Here is a 19624-nt window from a genome sequence, read left to right as displayed (position 1 = left end):
GGGGCGAGATGATGGTAAAAGCACAAAAATATTGGCAGAACTCAGCAGGTCTTGCAGTGTTCATTGGAAGTTAAGATGTATAACCAATGTTTTGGTTCTGAGATCATGAAGGTATGAGCAAGAAGCAGGTACCTGAATATAAAGGCTGGGGGAAGGGAAGCTCCGGCCAGCAGGCAAAAGGTGAGAATTGGACATGGATAGGAGGACAGGAGAGAATTGATCGGGGAGAGGGGCGGCTCTGTGAATACAGAGCTGGAGAAAAGGAGAAAGAGGAAAGGGAAGGAGAAACAGAGCTAGAGGAAAGGAGACAAAGAGATAGGGGAAGGGGAAGGGGAGAGAGGAGACGACGTGGGAGCTAATAGAAACTGGAGAAGTGATGGATCTGGGTAGCAAGTGTGTGGAGAGGGGACAGGGATCGAAAAGGAGAGAATACCTTGGATAGACTGGTGGGAATGATGATGAGTTTTATTGTCCTATATACTGTACAAGTTCCTGATAGCTGTTGGAAAGAAACTGTTCTTAAACCTGAAGGTGCTGCACCCCTAGCTTCTGTCCTTTCTGCCCGAAGGTAGCAGTGAGAAGGATGAATGGGAAAGAAGCACACGGGGAGTGGGTTACCAGACACTGGAAAATTCAACACGAATACCACAACAGATATTAAAATAGCCACGAAAGATGGAAGAACACAAAAGCTGCGGATGCTGGAATCTTGCGCAAACAAGGAATCGCTGGAAGAATCAGCGGGACAGCAAGAACGTTGGAGTACCGTTAGGGGTTGAATGGAGATCAGCAGCTTACCTTTCTGGTGACACGAGGGTCGTTACACTTGGCCAGTTTCCCAGCAAAAAGCTGAACCCCAAAGCTTGCAAACACAAGCATGAGTGTTAGCAGCAAGATGGAAACCTGAGCAGAGAGACAACAGACAGGTGTCAGGTGTGTACAGCAGGCTTGAGATCAACACACCATGAGAAAAATGAAGGTAGAGTCTTGCCCAAAGTAGGGGAATCAGTAACCAGAGGACACGAGTATAAGGTGAAGTGGGAGGAGGGAGAGATTTAACAGGAACTCGAGGAGTAATTAAAAAAAAAATCAAAGGGAAGTGGGTGTATGGAACAGGCTGCCGAAGGATGTAGTTGAGGTAGATAGTATTGCAACGTTTAAGAAACATTTGGACAGATTCTTGGATAAGATAGATTTGGTCCAAACACAGGGAGGTGGGATGGTGTGGGTGGGACATTTTGGACAGCAAGGACAAGTTGGGGCGAAGTTGCGTATTTAAGTTACATTCAATAAGTGGTCAGGATTACTTTTGGAATAGGAGATGTGCAGGGCTGTGGGGAAAAGGATGTTTATGAAGAAATTGGTCAAAGAACCACATGTTCTCCGTGTGACCAGGTCAGTTTCCTCCAAGTGCTCCAGTTTTCTCCCACATGCTACAGACATGCAGATTGATCAGTTAATTGGCCTCTGTGAAGGACTCTATGAGAAGGTGGGTGCAGAAGAATCAGTGGGGGGTGGTGGTGTAATGAGCACTTGACATGGAATAGATAACAGGGAGGTATGGGGAAATTAGAGTGAGGGGATGTGGGGAAATGAGATTGAGGGGGATTCCTTCAAGAACCAGTATGGGTTGAATTGCCTCCTCCTCCATTGATAGGTCAGTCCTGCCTGGCAGAAAGAGAGTGGCATCTGACTCACTCCTCAACTCAGGACATGTGCTGGGGTCAGTGGGGGCTCCAGTACAAGAAGGAGAGGCCAGCTTGGCTAACATTTCACATCCAGCTAGTCCCTGACTTTCTTATTTTAAAGAGCAGGTTCCTCACGAACTAACCCTCAGGAGGGCATTGCCAATTCTCTGATGTAAGCTCCTGGCAAGAGGTGAGAAGTTTCCAGCTAAATAATTCACCGTGGTTTGGATGGAAGATGCCGAAATATGCAGTGTAAAAGGTTAAAACCTTGTGATTTTGATTCTTAGTTAATTTTGTGCCTATCTCTTTAAGTATTGTTTGTAGTGTTACCATAGTGACAATAACATGATATGTTGTAATATCCACAGACTAAGAGCTTGCATCTCATTCTTCGATGAACTATGAAGGAGACGTGAGCTCGAGATAACTTTCTTCTAATTCGTCCTATTTCTTTCTTTAAATTCGAATATCATTATTTTTTTAAAAAATACAGTAAATCCTTTGTTTATTCATCATTATGGAAATCTTAATGCGAAGTTATGCAAAATGTTTTCCGTTTTATCCATGAATTAAAGCTGAATCTACAAAGTTTGGTTTATTGGATGAAAGAGATAGTAATTTGGAATTTCGTCCCCACGTTGCCTTGAAGATGACGTGGTTTGAAATTAGGAAATACTAGAACCTGGAAAGTGTCGTCTATACACAGTGACCAGAGAGTCAAACTGGGTAAACATCTCTCTTCGCGGAGGGCTCAGGAAGGGATGACTTGGGTTTGAATCCTCCGCAGTCCATAAGGAGTTTGTACATGATCTCCCGTGACCTGTGTGGGTTTCCTCTGGGTACTCTGGTTTCCTCCCACATTTGAAAGATGTATGGGGTTAGTAGGTTAATTGGTCACGTGGGTATATTTGGGCAACGCAGGATCATGGGCCAGAAGACCTGTTACCATGCAGTATTGCTAAATTAAAGAAATAAACATATTAAAACAGGTGCAGCAATTCATTGATCGGTGGTGGGATAAGAGGGATATGGAGACATTATTTCACAGTGATCAGTGTGGGGGTTGTGGAGCTCACTGCCCAACAGGGAGGGGATGGAGAGAGGCACAACCACATACACATAAAGACAAGCAGTAGAAGAGACAGAACCGTGCAACATTACAGGAAGGATGTGGAGACTTTGAAAAAGGGACAGGAGAAGTTCAGCAGGACGTTGCCCGCTTCATGATTTATGGGGAGAGGTTGGACAAACTTGGGTTGTTTTCTATGGAGTGTAGAAGTCTGAGGGGAAAACTGATAAACATAAATAACATGATGAGAGGCAGTGGTAATGTGGATAGTCAGAATTACACAGAGAGTGGTGAGTGCCTGGAATGGACACATGAAGATACAAGGGGTGGAGGGATATGCTTCATGTGCAAGCAGCCGAGTTTTAGTTTCATTAAACAGCAAAGTCTGCTGTCACTGGGATTGCAGTCCAATCCAGAAAAGTGCTGGAGAAACTCAGCCGGTCATGCAGCAAAGAGTGACCAACTTTCTGCCCTGAGCCTTCATCAAGGTTATGAGCAAAAAGCAAGCAGGCGCCTGAATAAAAATTCTGAGGCAGGGATGGGAGGAAAGGGCAGAAGGAGGAGTACAAGATAAGAGGTAGGAGGGAGAAGAGAAAAAAAGATGTTATAGTTTAATCTGGGCATCATGTTCAGCACAGACAGGTGGGCTGAAGGGCCTTTTCTTGTGATGTACTGTACTGGAAGTGGGATTAAATATTTCAGTGCAGACGCTGTGAGCAGTGCCCTCCCTGTCCCCCGCATCCTCAGCCACTCCCGCACCACCCCATCCCTCTTTCACATTTGTGGCTATTTACCAGAAATATTTCTTTGAAACCGCTGAACAGTTCCCGCAGGACCTTTCTCATCTGAGGAACCAGCTTGAATATGCGGAGTGGTCGCAGGCACCTCAACATCATTAGTAGTTGTGCCCCTGACTGGGCAGGAACGGTGTGTGGCATCCAACACAGGAAGATCAGGCTTTGCTAATGACAGAGTGAGAGGGGCAAGGTCAGCAAGGACACATCTCTCTCCGGGCAGGGCAGGCGGCTCCCAGCACAAGATCTCAGCCTAGTTCAGTTCCGGTATCTGTGGATGGCCAGCAACCCCAGTGACACCTTGTACACGCAGTGCAAACAGGACACCCACATAGAAGACCACTCTGCCTAGTGAGCCCAAGCCGCCGTTCATGCTCCACCCAGCCCTTCTCCTGCCACTCTTCCTCATAATCTACCAGTGTGACCCACCAGAATTCCCCATTAGATTTCTCAGAGACCACAGATCCATGAATAAATGGCAATGCTACTCCTGGTGTGGACCCAGGGGGAGTGAGCAGCGGAGATACAGCACTCCCACAGGGTACAACTGCCCAGTTGACCGCCATCAGTTCCGCACAGGCTTTGAATGGCCCATTAAAGGAGCCGATGGTAGTTTTATTTAAAATCCTGTGACCGCAGGGTCTGCGCCCAAGATGGCGACACCTCTGATCAGCAGCAGCGACGAGGGGTTGCAGACCCCAGGGGAGCAGAGGAATGGTGCGGGGAACCATAAAACAGGGAGACCATCCCCTGTCTGAGAAGGAGAGCCAGAGGAGATGGGACGGTGACCACAGTGGCGGACCAGTGAGGGACTCTGCAGCTGAAAGACCCATGCACGTAGCGGGCTGCTGGCTACTTGAGGTGAGTAACCCAGAGGCTGTGGGCTGCTGCAGACTGCTGGAGACTGGCTTGAAATTGGGTGAAGGGTTACCACATATCGGAACCAGGATGCTGGGGGGGGGGGGGGGGGGGTGGGTGGTGGTGAAGGGCTCCTGACTGGGTCAGGTTGCCATTGGTTTGGACTGGATTCTGTGTGGCTGTGGAAGCAAATCTACGGACACTCAGTGACTCTGGGGGAACTCTCTTTTGCTTCTCTTTCTCTGACTGTCAGGAGGTGTTTCAGGCAATTTCTGCCAATGGTGAATGTCTGCCTTATAAAGCATTTCATGTAATATGACACTGTTTTATTACAATGCCAATAAATTGAATCTTGAAACCATAGAACACTACATTACTGAAACAGACCGCTTGGTCTATCTAGTATGTGGCAAACTATTATTGTGCCCAGTCCCATATCAGGATCGTAGGCCTCCAATCCTCTCCCATTCATGTATCTTCCAAATTTTTCTTAAATGTCAAAATCGAGCCCACATTCAACACTTCAACTGGCAGCTCATTTCACACTCTCACCACTCTCTAGGTGAAGAAGTTCCCCCTAATATTCCCTTTAAACATTTCACCTATCACTTATAATCCATGTACTCTCATTCTTGTATCACGCAACCTCAGTGGAAAAAGCTTTCTTGCATTTACTCTATCTAATAATTTTATACACCTCTATCAAATCTCCCCTCATTTCCTGACATTCCAGGAAATAAAATCCTAACCTGTTTAAGCTTTCCCTGAAATTCAGCTCCTCAAGTCCCAGCAACATCCGTGTAAATCTTCTCTGCACATCTTCAAACTTATTGATATCTTTCTTGTAGTTGGATGATCAAAACGGCACAGAATACTCCAAATATGGCTTCACCAATGTCTTATGCAACTTCACCATAAGATCCCAACTCCAATACCCATTTCTTTGATTTATGCAGGTCAACATGCCAAAAACTTTCTTTATGACCCTATAAACCTGGTTGAAAAACTGGAGAGAAAAAAGCTATTTGTTCCATGTTGGTGTTTCTGCCCACCCCTTTCCAACTTGCCCCTATCACTAGATTTCTCTTAACCCCACCTCTGCTCTTTACCTCAACCCTGCGTTCTCACTTCTCTCTGGCACCTGCACAAAGATGGTTCTCCTGAACTCCCGAATTGAATTATTAATTGATGCTTCCCCCTGACCACCCCCCTCAGTTTTTAAGATCCCTCTGCATGCAAACTCTACCCTGCTGAATCTTTTTGTAATTGTACAGGTCTCAGTCCGGTAATGCCTCAAGACTTTTTCCCACGGGGAAGCGAGCATCAGCGTGCTCAGACTTTGGTAGTTAGAGGCCCTCAGACCTGGCATCATCTCCATGAACTTTCCTTCTGTCCCCTTCTTTTTCCAGCTCTTTCATGATTTTAAGAAAGTTCCCACAACGGTGGACAGTTCCCAGAGTCTGCACCATTGTCAGATAATGCTGCTGGCAACTTAGATTTAAGATAAATGTGTAACTGAAAACTTACAAGGTAAATGAAGATGTCCATCACTCCTCCAAAATCCCTGATAACAGCTGTGGGAGTGAAGAATAACCCGTCCGCCAGGATTTTTAGATTGAGCTCGATGCTCATGAATATCACAAACACGTACTCTGCAATCTGAAGACACAGCTGTGTCAAGATTAGGATACATTCACCAAAGTGAACACAAATCAAAATGCCACAAACAACTCCTGTCAATTAACTGGGAAATTGGCTAACACTGAAGGAGCTGAGTGAACAAGGAGATATATTTTTTAAAAAGAGAGTGCAGTGAGCTGCTGTAACCTGGAACCCCATACTGCCTGAATCCGATTACACAGTCTACTGGACGAACTCAGCAGGTCGAGCAACAACAGGAGGAGGAAAAGAATGGCTGGAATCCTTCATCAAGACTTTGTTCCAGACTCCAGCACCAGCAGTCTCTTGTGACTTCAGAAAGGGAGCTGGGTAAATACCAGGAAGGGGGAGAAAAAAACACCACAAAGATGTTTCAAAGGAGCAGGGAAGGTCATGAGCTGAGGTGTTACTTTTTGATAAAATCTAAATTTAAAGTTAGATCATTGCCAGAATAAAGACAATTGAAAGCAGAGTACAACCTCTAGACAGAGTTTTAGATTCATAAGGACCTACAGCAGGACTTTGGATCACCTGGGCCATGCTAATGGACCCACCTATACTAATTCCATCCACCAGCTTATACAAACTATTAAATGATAACAAGTTTTGATTACAATAATCTCAAATATGCTTGGGCAGTTCCTGCTTCCTGCTTGTGGTAATAATGAAATGGTACCAACTGATGATGCTACCATTCAAAGCACACCAGATGGGATTCATGGATAGTCTCCCTCCCTTCATCTTTGGATTCTCCAAGAGCACTGAGAACTACGTACAGCATCAGACCAGAGGAGAAGGAGACATGATCAGGAGAAAATAGGAGGAACAAATCTGCAAGGTAAATGAAGATGTCCATCTGATAGAAAGCTGCAGGAAATGAAGTTGTGATGGTAGGTGATTTTAACTTTCCACATGTTGACTGGGACTCTCATGCTGTAAAAGGGCTGGATGGGTTAGGGAAGTGGTTCTCAATCTTTTTCTTTCCACTCACATACCATTTTAAGTATTCCCTATGCCAAAGATGCTTTGTGATTAGTAAGGGATTGTTTAAGGTGGTATGTGGGTGAAAATAAAAAGTTTAAAAACCACTGTTTTAATCGTACCTAATTGACTCATTATGTGCACGGTTTCAGAACTCCAAAGGAAATGGGCCAATGACAATTTTTCTCAAGCAAAATATTTCAGTAACAATTGGGTCTAGAGCAGTGATTCTCACCCTTCCATTCCCACTCACGTCCCACCTTAAGCAATCCCTTACTAATCACAGAGCACCGATGGCATAGGGATGACTTAAAGTGGGATGTGAGTGGAAAGAAAAAGGTTGAGAACCACTGGGTTAGAGTTTGTCAAATGAGTTCAGGCAAGTGTCCTAAATCAATATATAGAGCACCCAAATAGAGAGTGTGCAATGCTAGATCTTCTTTGATGGAACAAGACAAAACAAGTGATGGAGGTGTGTGTAGGGGAACACTTTGGGTCCAGTGATCATCATGCCATTAGCTTCATGATAATTATGTAAAAAGAATCATTCTGGTCCTTGGTAAAACAAAGATAAAGTTACATAAACAATGTTCCGGGCAGCCAAAACATTGGTTTTGTGTCTTTATCTTTGCTATAATAAAGTAAACTGTTTGACCTGCTGAGTTTCTCCAGCATTGTGTTATTACTTCAACCATGGTGTCTCCTTTCGTGTTTTACATTCTGGTCCTTGGCTTGAGTTTCCAAATTGAATAACAGCCAATTTTGAGGGAATGAGAAAGGATCTGGTCAGCATGGTTGGGAGGTTGTTTTCTGGCAAGGGTGTGGTTGGTAAGTGGGAGACCTTCAAAGGTGACATTTTGAGAGTACAAAGTTTGTATGTTCCTAAAATTAAAGTCAAAGGTACTTGAAGAGAATGAAAAATGCAAGAAAAACTTGCATGAAGGAAATCAGTATGGCTAAAAGGCAGAGTGCTTAGAAGACAATTAGGGGATATGGGGAGAAGGCAGGTAGGTGGAGTTAGGTCATAAATTAGATCAGCCATGATCGTATTGAATGGCGGAGCAGGCTCGATGGGCCATTTTTGGCCTACTCCTGTTCCTACTTCCTATGTTCCTATGACAAGGAAAATTAAGAGCAAAAGGATAGCAAGGGACCACATTGGTCCTCTTGAAGATCAGCATGACCAACTATGGATGGGGCCAAAAGAGATTGGGGACATCTTAAATGTTTTTTACATCTGTATTTACTCAGGAGATGGACACAAAGTCTACAGAAGTGAGGCAAAAAATCAGTGAGGTCATGGAACATGTAGATTAAAGGAGATGTTTGCTTGATGCATATTTGAGGCAAATAAGGGTGAATAAATACCCATAGCCTGACAAGTTATTTCCTCGGACATTGAAGGAGGCTAATGTAGAAATTGCAGGGATTCTGGCAGAAATATTTAAAACATTCTTTGCCACGGTGAGGTGCCAGAGGATTGGAGAATAGCTAATGCTGTTCTGCTGTTTAGAATAGGCTCTAAGAATAATCCAGAAAATTTTAGCATGGTGAACCTGATGCCAGTATTGGGTAGGTTATGGGAAGATATTCTAAGATATCAAATATACAAGTATTTGGATAGTCAGGGATTGATTAGGGATAGTCAACATGGCTTTGTGCATGGTAAGCTGTGTTCAACCAATCTTAGAGTACGTTGAGGAGGTTACCAGGTATGTCGATGAAAGTAAGACCATGGATGTTTTCTACATGGGCATTAGTAAGGCCTCGACAAGGTCCCGCAGAGGAGGTTGATCATCAAGGTTTAGTAGCTTGGTATTTAGGATGAAATAGTAAATTGGATTAGACTTTGGCTTTGTAGAAGCCAGAGAGTGGTTGTAGATGATTGCCTCTCTGACTGGAGGCCAATGACAAGTGGTGTACCTCAGGGATCGGTCTAGGTCCATTGTTGCTTGTCATCTTGTAATGGAAGATTCTAACCTGTTTTTTTTAAACTTGCAGCTCTGGGTTCTGCAAGGCTGTGTTTTAGAATCAGCAGACATAAGCTAAATTCCACCAAGGGGCCAGAGATGCTGTTATCTGATGAAAGGACATCTGTGTACCAAGAACATTTAATCTTCCTGCTTGTTTTGGTCACAGACTGTCAGAGGCCTAGCCTTGATGCAAAATAAACCATTGTATTCAAAGTGATAAGCTGAAAATTATGTTATTCGTTAATAGCCTAGCACCTCGCTTATCTTTCTTGCTGTGCTGGGAATAGGTGCTTGGGTAAGCAGTTTTTGGGTAATATAAGTCATGGTCCCACTGCTGAAGTTTGAGACTTTCCGAGAGGTGGCAACATCTCTCAGCAAGAAGAAGAACTTCTGGAGTCCAGCCAACGTCCCGGTCAGGGGAGGGGGAGAAGTTGCTACCGGGGTCCTGACAACCAACTACAAGTGTGCAATCGTTGCCTCGCTTCGGCAGTTGGGACCAGTCCAAGCGTTGATAAGTATAGTTGGGAAGGGCTTGCATATTGTAGTGTGAAATCAGCTTTTGAATTTGTAATAAACATTTGTATAATCTGAACTGCTCTTGGTGTGTGTGTCTATTTTCTTTTGGTAGCTCAAACACTGTGACCAATCTAAAACGAACAAAATGAGAGGTATAAGTTTACCCAAGACAATTGGCGCAGTGAGCAGGGTTGGTCTCAAGATGTTTCACCGAAAGAAAGAGGTGAGCCCTGAGCAGTTCTTGATTCCAGGATGGACTTCCAAAGACGCTGAGTTTGGCATGTTGGCCAATACCCTGTCTTTGTTGGGACCACCCATTAGTTAGGATGAGAAGTTAGATTCATCAAGTGCACCTCTGGGAGAGCGGGTTGCCACTCTCCTTCGAGAAAGGAAATTTCCTGATAAAAAGGGGACGTTGACGGATGGTTTTTGGTTGCTGGCCACAGCCTTACGCCACTCTGTTCAGCGTGAAGCAGAATCAGTTCAAAGAGAAGTAGAATCTCAGCGCAAGAGAAAGCAATTAGAGGAGGAGCTAGAAACCATGCGACAACGCTGCTCCATGATGAGTGAGATTGTTCGCACCAGTCAGGACAGAGCCAAAGAATGGGAAGATAAGCATGTCCAAACGATCTGCCGTAATATTAAACTCCGGCAGTAGCTCTGTGCAGATAAGGAAGGGCATGGAGTAGAACCCGATCCACATCGTATTCATGCCATGATAAGGAATGGCGACGATCCTGATGTAATTGAGGATTGGGACGGGAATATCTGGAATGATGACAATGGTAATATTGCAGATACCCCTTGCCATGTGCCTGACATACTATCCTCTCCACCCGCTGTTCATGCCTGCCCCGTAAGGGAGCAGACTTCCCAAACAGACGGAGATGGAAGGGGGTATGATGTAAGGGTAGAGATTGAAAGGATAGAGACCCTGGTCTCCCAAGCGGACCCAGGGGAAGATACCCGAACCCCTGCTTATGCTCTATGGCCCACCCCCTCTACGGGATGGCCTTGGCCTCCTCCCGTAGACTGGATAAAGGGCCCTGTGGGCCAAAGTGGGAACAGGGGTTGGAAGCCGTCAATAATACGTGACTTCTCTATAAAAGAGCTGCTGCCATTGGAGATCGATTTAGGCAAAAGATGGGAGAAACTCTGGCGGCCTGGCTCCTGCGTGTTTGGGAACAAGGAGGGGGTAATGTATATTTAACCCCTGAGGAATTGTTGGGATTAGGAACATTGACAACTGATATCCGGGTCACTGCTGAGCTACGTGGTAGAAGGAGAGGGGTGGATTACTTACTTGCCACTCTAGTGGATGCCCTATTACGAGTTTACCCGTCACCAGTAGATTGGGATTTACATTTGCAGAACAACTGGGGCACCCCAAAGGAGGGTAAAGCAGTAATTCGTCAACAGGCCCTGGCCTCTGCCTTGTATGCAGGGCGTTTGAGGCTGTGGGTCATGGGGGGAAGCCCTGACGAAGAGACGTTCACTGCCGGAATGCATACCCGATTGGTTTGTTCCGCCCAACCCACTATACGGGGACTGGTTCTGTCCGTAACTAGCCCGCTAATTGGGCACCCTGTGTCTGAGGGTTTCTGGGTTTCGAGAATTAGAGTTGGGAGGTAAAATCCACTCATGTACAACCCAGGTTAAATCAGACAAGCAGGATGAAAAGAGAGGGTCTGCTGCTAATAACGGACCGACAAGAAAGGACCTTTTTCAAACCTTGTTAAAGTTGGGCCTACCTAAAAGTGATATTGATGGGAAACCTACCGCGGCCCTTTATGCCGTTTATAAGAGGAAGGCAGGGGAACATCATCTCCAGCTGCCGAGTCCTCCTGGTCCAGCTGTGCCTTCTGCTCCAACTGCTGCTCCTATCAAGCCAGCTTCTCTTGCTCCAGTTACCCGTGATGAGATACAATTGGTTAAAAAAGCTCTAATGGATAATAGTAGCATGTGGTACTGGAAGTCCCCGAACCCTACTTAGGCATGAGGGTGTGGGCAGGGTTCCCGTGTCTACTCCATTGAGATACGGCAGATACACAGGGACCCGCGGCCCTACATACCGTTAACAATCCATTGGGGTGGGGGTAATGACCGCCAATATTTGGCCTTGGTCGATATCGGTGCGGAGCACTCGGTGATTCCGGGTAACCCCGACCTCTGGACTGGACTGACCTTTTGAATAGAGGGGTTGGGAGGAGCGGTCACTCTGGCAAAGGAAATAAAAGTCCGTGCCACAGTGGGTGATAGCCCTTCCCTTATCTGGTTACATGCCCTGGTGGCTGCTACTGACAAGTGTATCCTGGGTATTAATATGTTGGCCGGTACGGCCCTTAATACTAGCCAAGGGGGATTTGCATTTGGAATTCGGACTATTACAAAAAAACTAGTAGTGGGTCGGGCTAAGTGGGATCCTGTGATGGTGCCAGCCCCCATGAAACCAGTGTGCATTCCACAATATCGCCTCCCTGGAGGGCAAGAAGAGATTAGTGCCACCATTGATGCTTTGCAAGAAGAAGGGGTAGTGAGCCCCACAACGTCACCCTTTAATAGCCCTGTTTGGTCGGTCCAGAAGCCGGATGGCTCCTGGAGAATGACAGTTGATTATCGTTTTTTGAACAAACATGCCCCACCACTTGCTTCAGCAGTTCCGGACATTGTTACCCTTATTGAAAACATTGCTACTGGGAACTCAGGAACATGGTATGCTGTTATTGATCTCACTAACACCTTCTTCAGTACTCTTATAGCTGAGGACTCACAGGATCAGTTCGCCTTTACCTGGAAGGGGGGCCAGTATACGTTCACCCGCCTCCCTGAGGGCTATGTACATTCTCCCACTATTTGCCACAGCCTAATTGCCCGTGACCTGGAGACGGTGCCAGTATCGCCTTCCCTCTCGATTCACCATTATATTGATGATGTGATGATCCAAGGGGCCACAGAAGAGATGGTACAGGAAGGTTTGGAGAGTGTCCAAGATACCCTGATGCAAAGAGGGTGGGCCATTAACCCCGCCAAGGTACAGGGCCCGTCCCAGACAGTTACTTTCCTTGGAATTCAGTGGCATGCTGGAGAACAAGTGATTCCCGATAAAGTTTGCAATAAAATCGCAGACTTGGCCACTCCTACTAACAAACAAGAGACCCAGCGTTTCCTAGGGTAATTGGGATACTGGCGACGCCATATTCCACACTTAGCATTGCTTTTACGTCCTCTGTATAAAGTTACCCGAAAGAAAACAGACTTTGTATGGGTGACGATCAGGAAAGGGCGTTCCAGTCCGCCAAGCAGGCTATTCTTCAGGCCTGCCCATTGCTCCCCGCATCCCAGATACCCCCTACAAACTACAGGTCTCCGTTACTGATGATGTGGCCTGCTGGAGCCTCTGGCAGAAACAAGGGGTCGCCGAGTCCCGCTGGGATTCTGGTCACGTACCATGCCCGAGGCTGCCACTCATTATTCTGCTTTTGAACAAGTTACTAGCCTGTTACTGGGCCCTGCTGGAGACTGAAAGAATGACAGGTGATGCAGATGTTCAATTGCGACCTGCATTTCCAATAATGAATTGGGTTCTGGCTAATGATCCTAATCTAAAGATTGGGCAGGCGCAGCAGTCTTCTATTGTTAAATGGAAGTGGTATATTCAGAGTCGTGCAACCAGAGGGCCTGAAGGGGTGGGCCGCATACACGAACAGGTGGGCGATCTTCCGTCTCGTCATGAGGACGTTGAACCTGCCTTGCCCCCTCCTTTACCCCCTTCACCAGTTCAGTGGGGTAAACCATATGATTTGCTCACTCCAGCAGAACAAGAGGATGCCTGGTTTACTGATGGTAGCAGCCGGTGGGTGCAAGGAAAGCAAAAGTGGAAGGCAGTGGCTTACCATCCCAAGTCAGGAACTCACTTATCAGAGGAGGGGGATGGTGGCTCCAGTCAGTATGCTGAGTTGAAGGCAGTCACTTTACCACTAGATCCCCATGATCACCCTCTTCGCCTGTTTACTGATTCCTGGGCTGTGGCTAATGGACTTGTGGTATGGATGCCTGATTGGCAAAAGAATGACTGGATGATACATGATACAAGAGTTGTGGCAGCTGTTGTGGGATGCTTCCCACCACCGTGAGATAACTGTGTATCATGTTGATGCCCATACTAATGTGGCGACTAACATGGCACAACATAATGCAGTTGCAGATCAGCTTGCCACTATCAGTCGTGCTGATACCGTCCCCCTGGCTCGATGGGCACATGAACAGAATGGTCATTTGGGAGAGAAGGGATCAGCTATGTGGGCCCGAACACATGCTTTACCCGTCCATCAGGATGATGTCCGCATGGTCGTGCGTACATGCCCAGAATGTCAACTTGTGAAGTCCCATGTCGTTCCTCCTGGTCCGCGTGGCCGAATAAAACGGGGTGCTCGCCCAGATGCGGTTTGACAAATTGATTACATAGGCCCTATGCCAGACTGTATGGGTAAACGTTACATCCTAGTAATGGTTGACACCTTTTCGGGCCTGGTTTTTGCTTTTCCCACCAAGACGGCTGACCAAGCTAGCACTATCCAAGGACTAAATCATTTAATTTCTCGTTATGATGTTCCAGAGGAGATTCAGTCTGATAATGGCTCGCACTTCTCCGGAAGGCAATCTGTGATTGGGCAAATGACAACAGTATCTTATGGGTTCACCATATTCCTTATTACCCGCAGGCTGCTGGGTTAGTTGAACGAATGAATGGCTTACTAAAGGAACAAATTAGTTTGTTAACACACTAGGAACCCCGAAGGGGTGGTGTCATGTGCTGCAGCAAGCAGTCGACAATTTAAATCATCGCCCTTTAAAAGGAGGTACACCTTTCCACTGACTTCTTCACGCTTCTGAACTACAGCCTATTCCAGAGGAAAAACAATCATTGCCCCCCCACTCCTGAACTAGAGAATGCTGGACAAAAGGTATGGATGGCACCACCAGGTAGTGGCCTTCCTGTAAAAGGGGAAATAGTGACACCTGCCCAGGGTAACACTCGGTGGGTAGCTATTGAGGCACAGGATAATTTAGTCTGTTTAAACACTGAATGCTTACGGCATTGTGAATGACATGTGTCAGGCTTCTTTGTTCCAGGTCCTCCATTTTACGCTCCTGGTGATCTAGCTTAACAGCTGCTTTGGTGCCAACAATTGGATTTGTAATGACGAGGATACTGCGAGTGAGTTGCCCGTGGGAGACATGGTCCGATGCATTACATCAAGGAAGTCCTCGGTCACCCGCCTCAAGTGCAGCTTATATAAATATGTTATTGTTCAGCATGTTTCAAAATCTGTTCGTGAGTTCCAGTGTCTGGGTATTGTGGCCAACAAGGATAATGTGAGCCTTGGTTGGAATCCTTTTTCATGGTTAGCTGGTACATTTGGGTGGTTGGGCCACAATATTCTCCATTGGTTGCTCGTTTTATTGCTTGTTTTTGTGATTATTGTAGTTTTAATTTCTCTTTTATGCTCTTTTTGTACTCTTATGCTTGTCAAGTCTCGTGTCTGACAGCCTGTGACCAAGGGGTGGAATGTAATGGAAGATTCTAACCTGTTTTTTTTAAAACTTGCAGCTCTGGGTTCTGCAAGGCTGAGAACCTGCTTGTGTTTTAGAATCAGCAGACATAAGCTAAATTCCACCAAGGGGCCAGAGATGCTGTTATCTGACGAAAGGACATCTGTGTACCAAGAACATTTAATCTTCCTGCTTGTTTTGGTCACAGACTGTCAGAGGCCTAGCCTTGATGCAAAATAAACCATTGTATTCAAAGTGATAAGCTGAAAATTATGTTATTCGTTAATAGCCTAGCATGCTAGCTTGCTTGCTTATCTTTCTTGCTGTGCTGGGAATAGGTGCTTGGGTAAGCAGTTTTTGGGTAATATAAGTCATGGTCCCGCTGCTGAAGTTTGAGACTCTCCGAGAGGTGGCAACATCTCTCAGCAAGAAGAAGAACTTCTGGAGTCCAGCCAACGTCCCGGTCAGGGGAGGTGGAGAAGTGGCTACCGGAGTCCTGACAACCAACTACAAGTGTGCAGTCGTTGCCTTGCTTTGGCAGTTGGGACCAGTCCAAGTGTTGATAAGTATAGATGGGAAGGTTTGCATATTGTAGTGTGAAATCAGCTTTTGAATTTGTAATAAACATTTGTATAAACTGAACTGCTCTCGGTGTGTGTGTCTATTTTCTTTCGGTAGCTCAAACACTGTGACCAATCTAAAACGAACAAAATGAGAGGTATAAGTTTATCCAAGACACATCTATACCAACAATTTGGATGATAATGAGGTAAATTGCAAATTGGCAGTTGACAACAATATTGGTGGTGTAATGGACAGTGAGGAAGGCTTTTAAAGCTTGCAGTGGGATCTGGACCAGCTGGAAAAATGGGCTGAAAAATGGCAGATGGATTTTAATGCAGACAAGTGTGAGGTATTTCATTTTGGGAGGACTAACCAAGGCATAACACACACTGTAAATGATAGGGGACTGAGGAGTGTAGTAAAGCAGAGGGATCTGAGAATAGATACATAATTCCCTGAAAGTGGTGTCGCAGGTAGATAGGGTAGTAAAGAGAGCTTTTAGCATGTAGGAGTGGCACGGTTGGCATAGCAGTTAGTGCAATGCCTTTACAGCACCAATAATTGGGACCAGGGTTCGAATCCCATGCTGTCTGTAAGGAGTTTGTACGTTCCTCCCGTGCCTGCGTCGGCTTTTCCCCGGGGGCTCCAGTTATCTACCATCATTTGAAATGTACCGGGGGTGTACTGTAGGTTAATTGGGTGTAAATGGGTGCAAGACTTGGGGCTGAAATGGTCTGTTATCGTGCTACATGTTTAAATTTAAAAAAATTATAATCAAAGTATTGAATATAGGAGTTTGGATATTATGTTGAAGTTGCATAAGATATTGATGAGGCCCAATTTGGAGTAATGTGTGCATTTCTAGTCGAAGGGTTTGTTTCTGCACTATAGTGTTCTCCCAAAATCACAGTGCGGCTTTCGCGCAAACAGAGGAACTACTGACATGGTCTTTGCCCTCAGACAGCTCCAAGAAAAGTGCAGAGAACAAAACAAAGGACTCTACATCACCTTTGTTGACCTCACCAAAGCCTTCGACACCGTGAGCAGGAAAGGGCTTTGGCAAATACTAGAGCGCGTCGGATGCCCCCCAAAGTTCATCAACATGATTATCCAACTGCACGAAAACCAACAAGGTCGGGTCAGATACAGCAATGAGCTCTCTGAACCCTTCTCCATTAACAATGGCGTGAAGCATGGCTGCGTTCTCTCACCAACCCTCTTTTCAATCTTCTTCAGCATGATGCTGAACCAAGCCATGAAAGACCCCAACAATGAAGACGCTGTTTACATCCGGTACCGCACGGATGGCAGTCTCTTCAATCTGAGGCGCCTGCAGGCTCACACCAAGACACAAGAGAAACTTGTCCGTGAACTACTCTTTGCAGACGATGCCGCTTTAGTTGCCCATTCAGAGCCAGCTCTTCAGCGCTTGACGTCCTGCTTTGCGGAAACTGCCAAAATGTTTGGCCTGGAAGTCAGCCTGAAGAAAACTGAGGTCCTCCATCAGCCAGCTCCCCACCATGACTACCAGCCCCCCCACATCTCCATCGGGCACACAAAACTCAAAACGGTCAACCAGTTTACCTATCTCGGCTGCACCATTTCATCACATGCAAGGATCGACAATGAGATAGACAACAGACTCGCCAAGGCAAATAGCGCCTTTGGAAGACTACACAAAAGAGTCTGGAAAAACAACCAACTGAAAAACCTCACAAAGATAAGCGTATACAGAGCCGTTGTCATACCCACACTCCTGTTCGGCTCCGAATCATGGGTCCTCTACCGGCACCACCTACGGCTCCTAGAACGCTTCCACCAGCGTTGTCTCCGCTCCATCCTCAACATCCATTGGAGCGCTTACACCCCTAACGTCGAAGTACTCGAGATGGCAGAGGTCGACAGCATCGAGTCCACGCTGCTGAAGATCCAGCTGCGCTGGATGGGTCACGTCTCCAGAATGGAGGACCATCGCCTTCCAAAGATCATGTTATATGGCGAGCTCTCCACTGGCCACCGTGACAGAGGTGCGCCAAAGAAAAGGTACAAGGACTGCCTAAAGAAATCTCTTGGTGCCTGCCACATTGACCACAGCCAGTGGGCTGATAACGCCTCAAACCGTGCATCTTGGCGCCTCACAGTTTGGCGGGCAGCAACCTCCTTTGAAGAAGACCGCAGAGCCCACCTCACTGACAAAAGGCAAAGGAGGAAAAACCCAACACCCAACCCCAACCAACCAATTTTCCCCTGCAACTGCTGCAACTGACTGTCCCGCATCGGACTTGTCAGCTGACGTGGACTTTTTACCCCCTCCATAAATCTTTGTCCGCGAAGCCAAGCCAAAGAAGATAGTGTTCTATGGTATTAGCCAGTACCATTGGGGTGGAAGGGGCAAAGAGGGGCTGTTGATCAGCAAGGTGGGATTGGAGGAGTAGGGAGGGGTGGTGTGCTATTGGTCAGCAGGGTGGGGACTATTGCACAGTCAGCTGTTTACATTTGTTTATTTGTTTACTTGTGCATGTTGTGTACAGTTTTTCATTGCACTACTAAGTGGTAATTCTGCCTGGCCCGCAGGAAAAAGAATATCAGGGTTGTAGATTATCCAATGTATGTACTCTGACAATAAATCTGAAATCTGATGGCTGGGAACTTGGGAGATCTACCCTTCTTTCAAACTGTTTCGTATTTAGTCATTTGTTGGTAATGCCAGCATTTATTGCCCATCCCTTATTGCTCCAAGACTGAGGTGGCAGTTAAGGACAAAGAACATTGGGGGGTCAGGATGACATCTAGACTGAAGGCTTCTTCAGGTGCATTTTCCACTAAGAATGTGCCTGAAGTAGAGGAAGTGGACTTTTGAATTGTCGTTCAGGTGGCTGCGCTAAAAGTGCAGTGCTGGCCACCTGAAGGGACAGCTGCACGGGATGCACCTCTGAGTGTACTCCGGCTCCTGTCCCTTCGGGCTGTCAGAGTTGGGACAGCTGGCGTGGGCTATCAGTGCGGGGATGGCCCCACACTGATCCTGCTGCCCCGCTGTCCCAACAGCCTGATATCAGTCACCACACTGGGGGGGGGGGGGGCCCAGCGCGGGCTGCAACGGTTGGGGCGGACGGCGCAGGCTGTAGAGGTTGGAGCGGATGGCATGGGGTTTTGGGGTTGGGGCAGACAGCGTGGGGTTTTGGGGTTGGGGCAGACAGTGTGGGGTTTTGGGGTTGGAGAGGCCGGCATGGGGTTTTGGGGTTGGAGAGGCCGGTGCAGGTTGCAGTGGTTGGGGCAGCCAGCGCAGGCTGTAGAGGATGAAATGGCTGGCAGGGGCTGTAGAGGTTCAGGCGGCCAGTGCGGGTTGTAGAGGATAGAATGGCCAGAACAGGCTGCAGCACAACCCACGCCGGCACCCCTGCCGCTGCAGCCCAAGCTGGCCGTTCCATCCTCTACAGACCGCATCGGCCATTCTAACCACTAATGCCCGTGCCAGTCGCCTCACAGTGTGGGGACTGATATCAGGTTGTTGGGAGAGAGTAGGATCAGTGTGGGAACGTCCCCGCGCTGACAGCCCATGCCAGCTGACCCTGCCCTGACGTCCCGCTCCGGGGGCAGGGGCAGCTGGGAGGGGAGCATTCAGATGGCTGGGGGGACCACTGCACTGCAGCGATTATCCCTCTCGGAGGAGGATTACAAAGTTCATCTCACAGGTGCCTCCTGAGCATTCAAGTGGCCTCCCGACAGCCACATATTGCCATAATATGCAGCTTTACAAGTGGGGAATTTGGTCAACTGAAAGTGTCTTGAGTGAGGACACCAGATTTCCTCTCCTGTCTACATCTCAGGGGACAAAGTATCATAAGCCCACTGATGCTCACACCTACTTGGATTATACCTCTTCCCAACCTGTCTCTTGTAAGGACACTATTGTTCTCTTACAATTCATCTGTCTCCATTGTATATATTCTAAGGACGAAGCCTTCCACT

General features: G+C 46.9%; 1 protein-coding gene across 1 annotated transcript in view; it reads right to left on the bottom strand.

Moving 5' to 3' along the window:
* The window catches only part of nalcn (sodium leak channel, non-selective), a 240857-nt gene that overhangs the window by 66340 nt on the left and 154893 nt on the right, over positions 1-19624 (bottom strand). Inside the window, exons 24-26 of the mRNA XM_069890481.1 lie at positions 5937-6068; positions 3552-3719; positions 799-903 (exon numbers count right to left, since the gene is read on the bottom strand). Coding sequence (XP_069746582.1) covers positions 799-903; positions 3552-3719; positions 5937-6068 — 405 coding nt within the window. The remainder of the gene's footprint in view (positions 1-798; positions 904-3551; positions 3720-5936; positions 6069-19624) is intronic.

This window comes from Narcine bancroftii, chromosome 7 (genome assembly GCF_036971445.1).
Source record: "Narcine bancroftii isolate sNarBan1 chromosome 7, sNarBan1.hap1, whole genome shotgun sequence".
In the NCBI taxonomy this organism is placed as follows: Eukaryota; Metazoa; Chordata; class Chondrichthyes; order Torpediniformes; family Narcinidae; genus Narcine; species Narcine bancroftii.
Note: the sequence above shows the minus strand (reverse complement) of the source record. Positions and strands in the feature narration are given on the sequence as shown.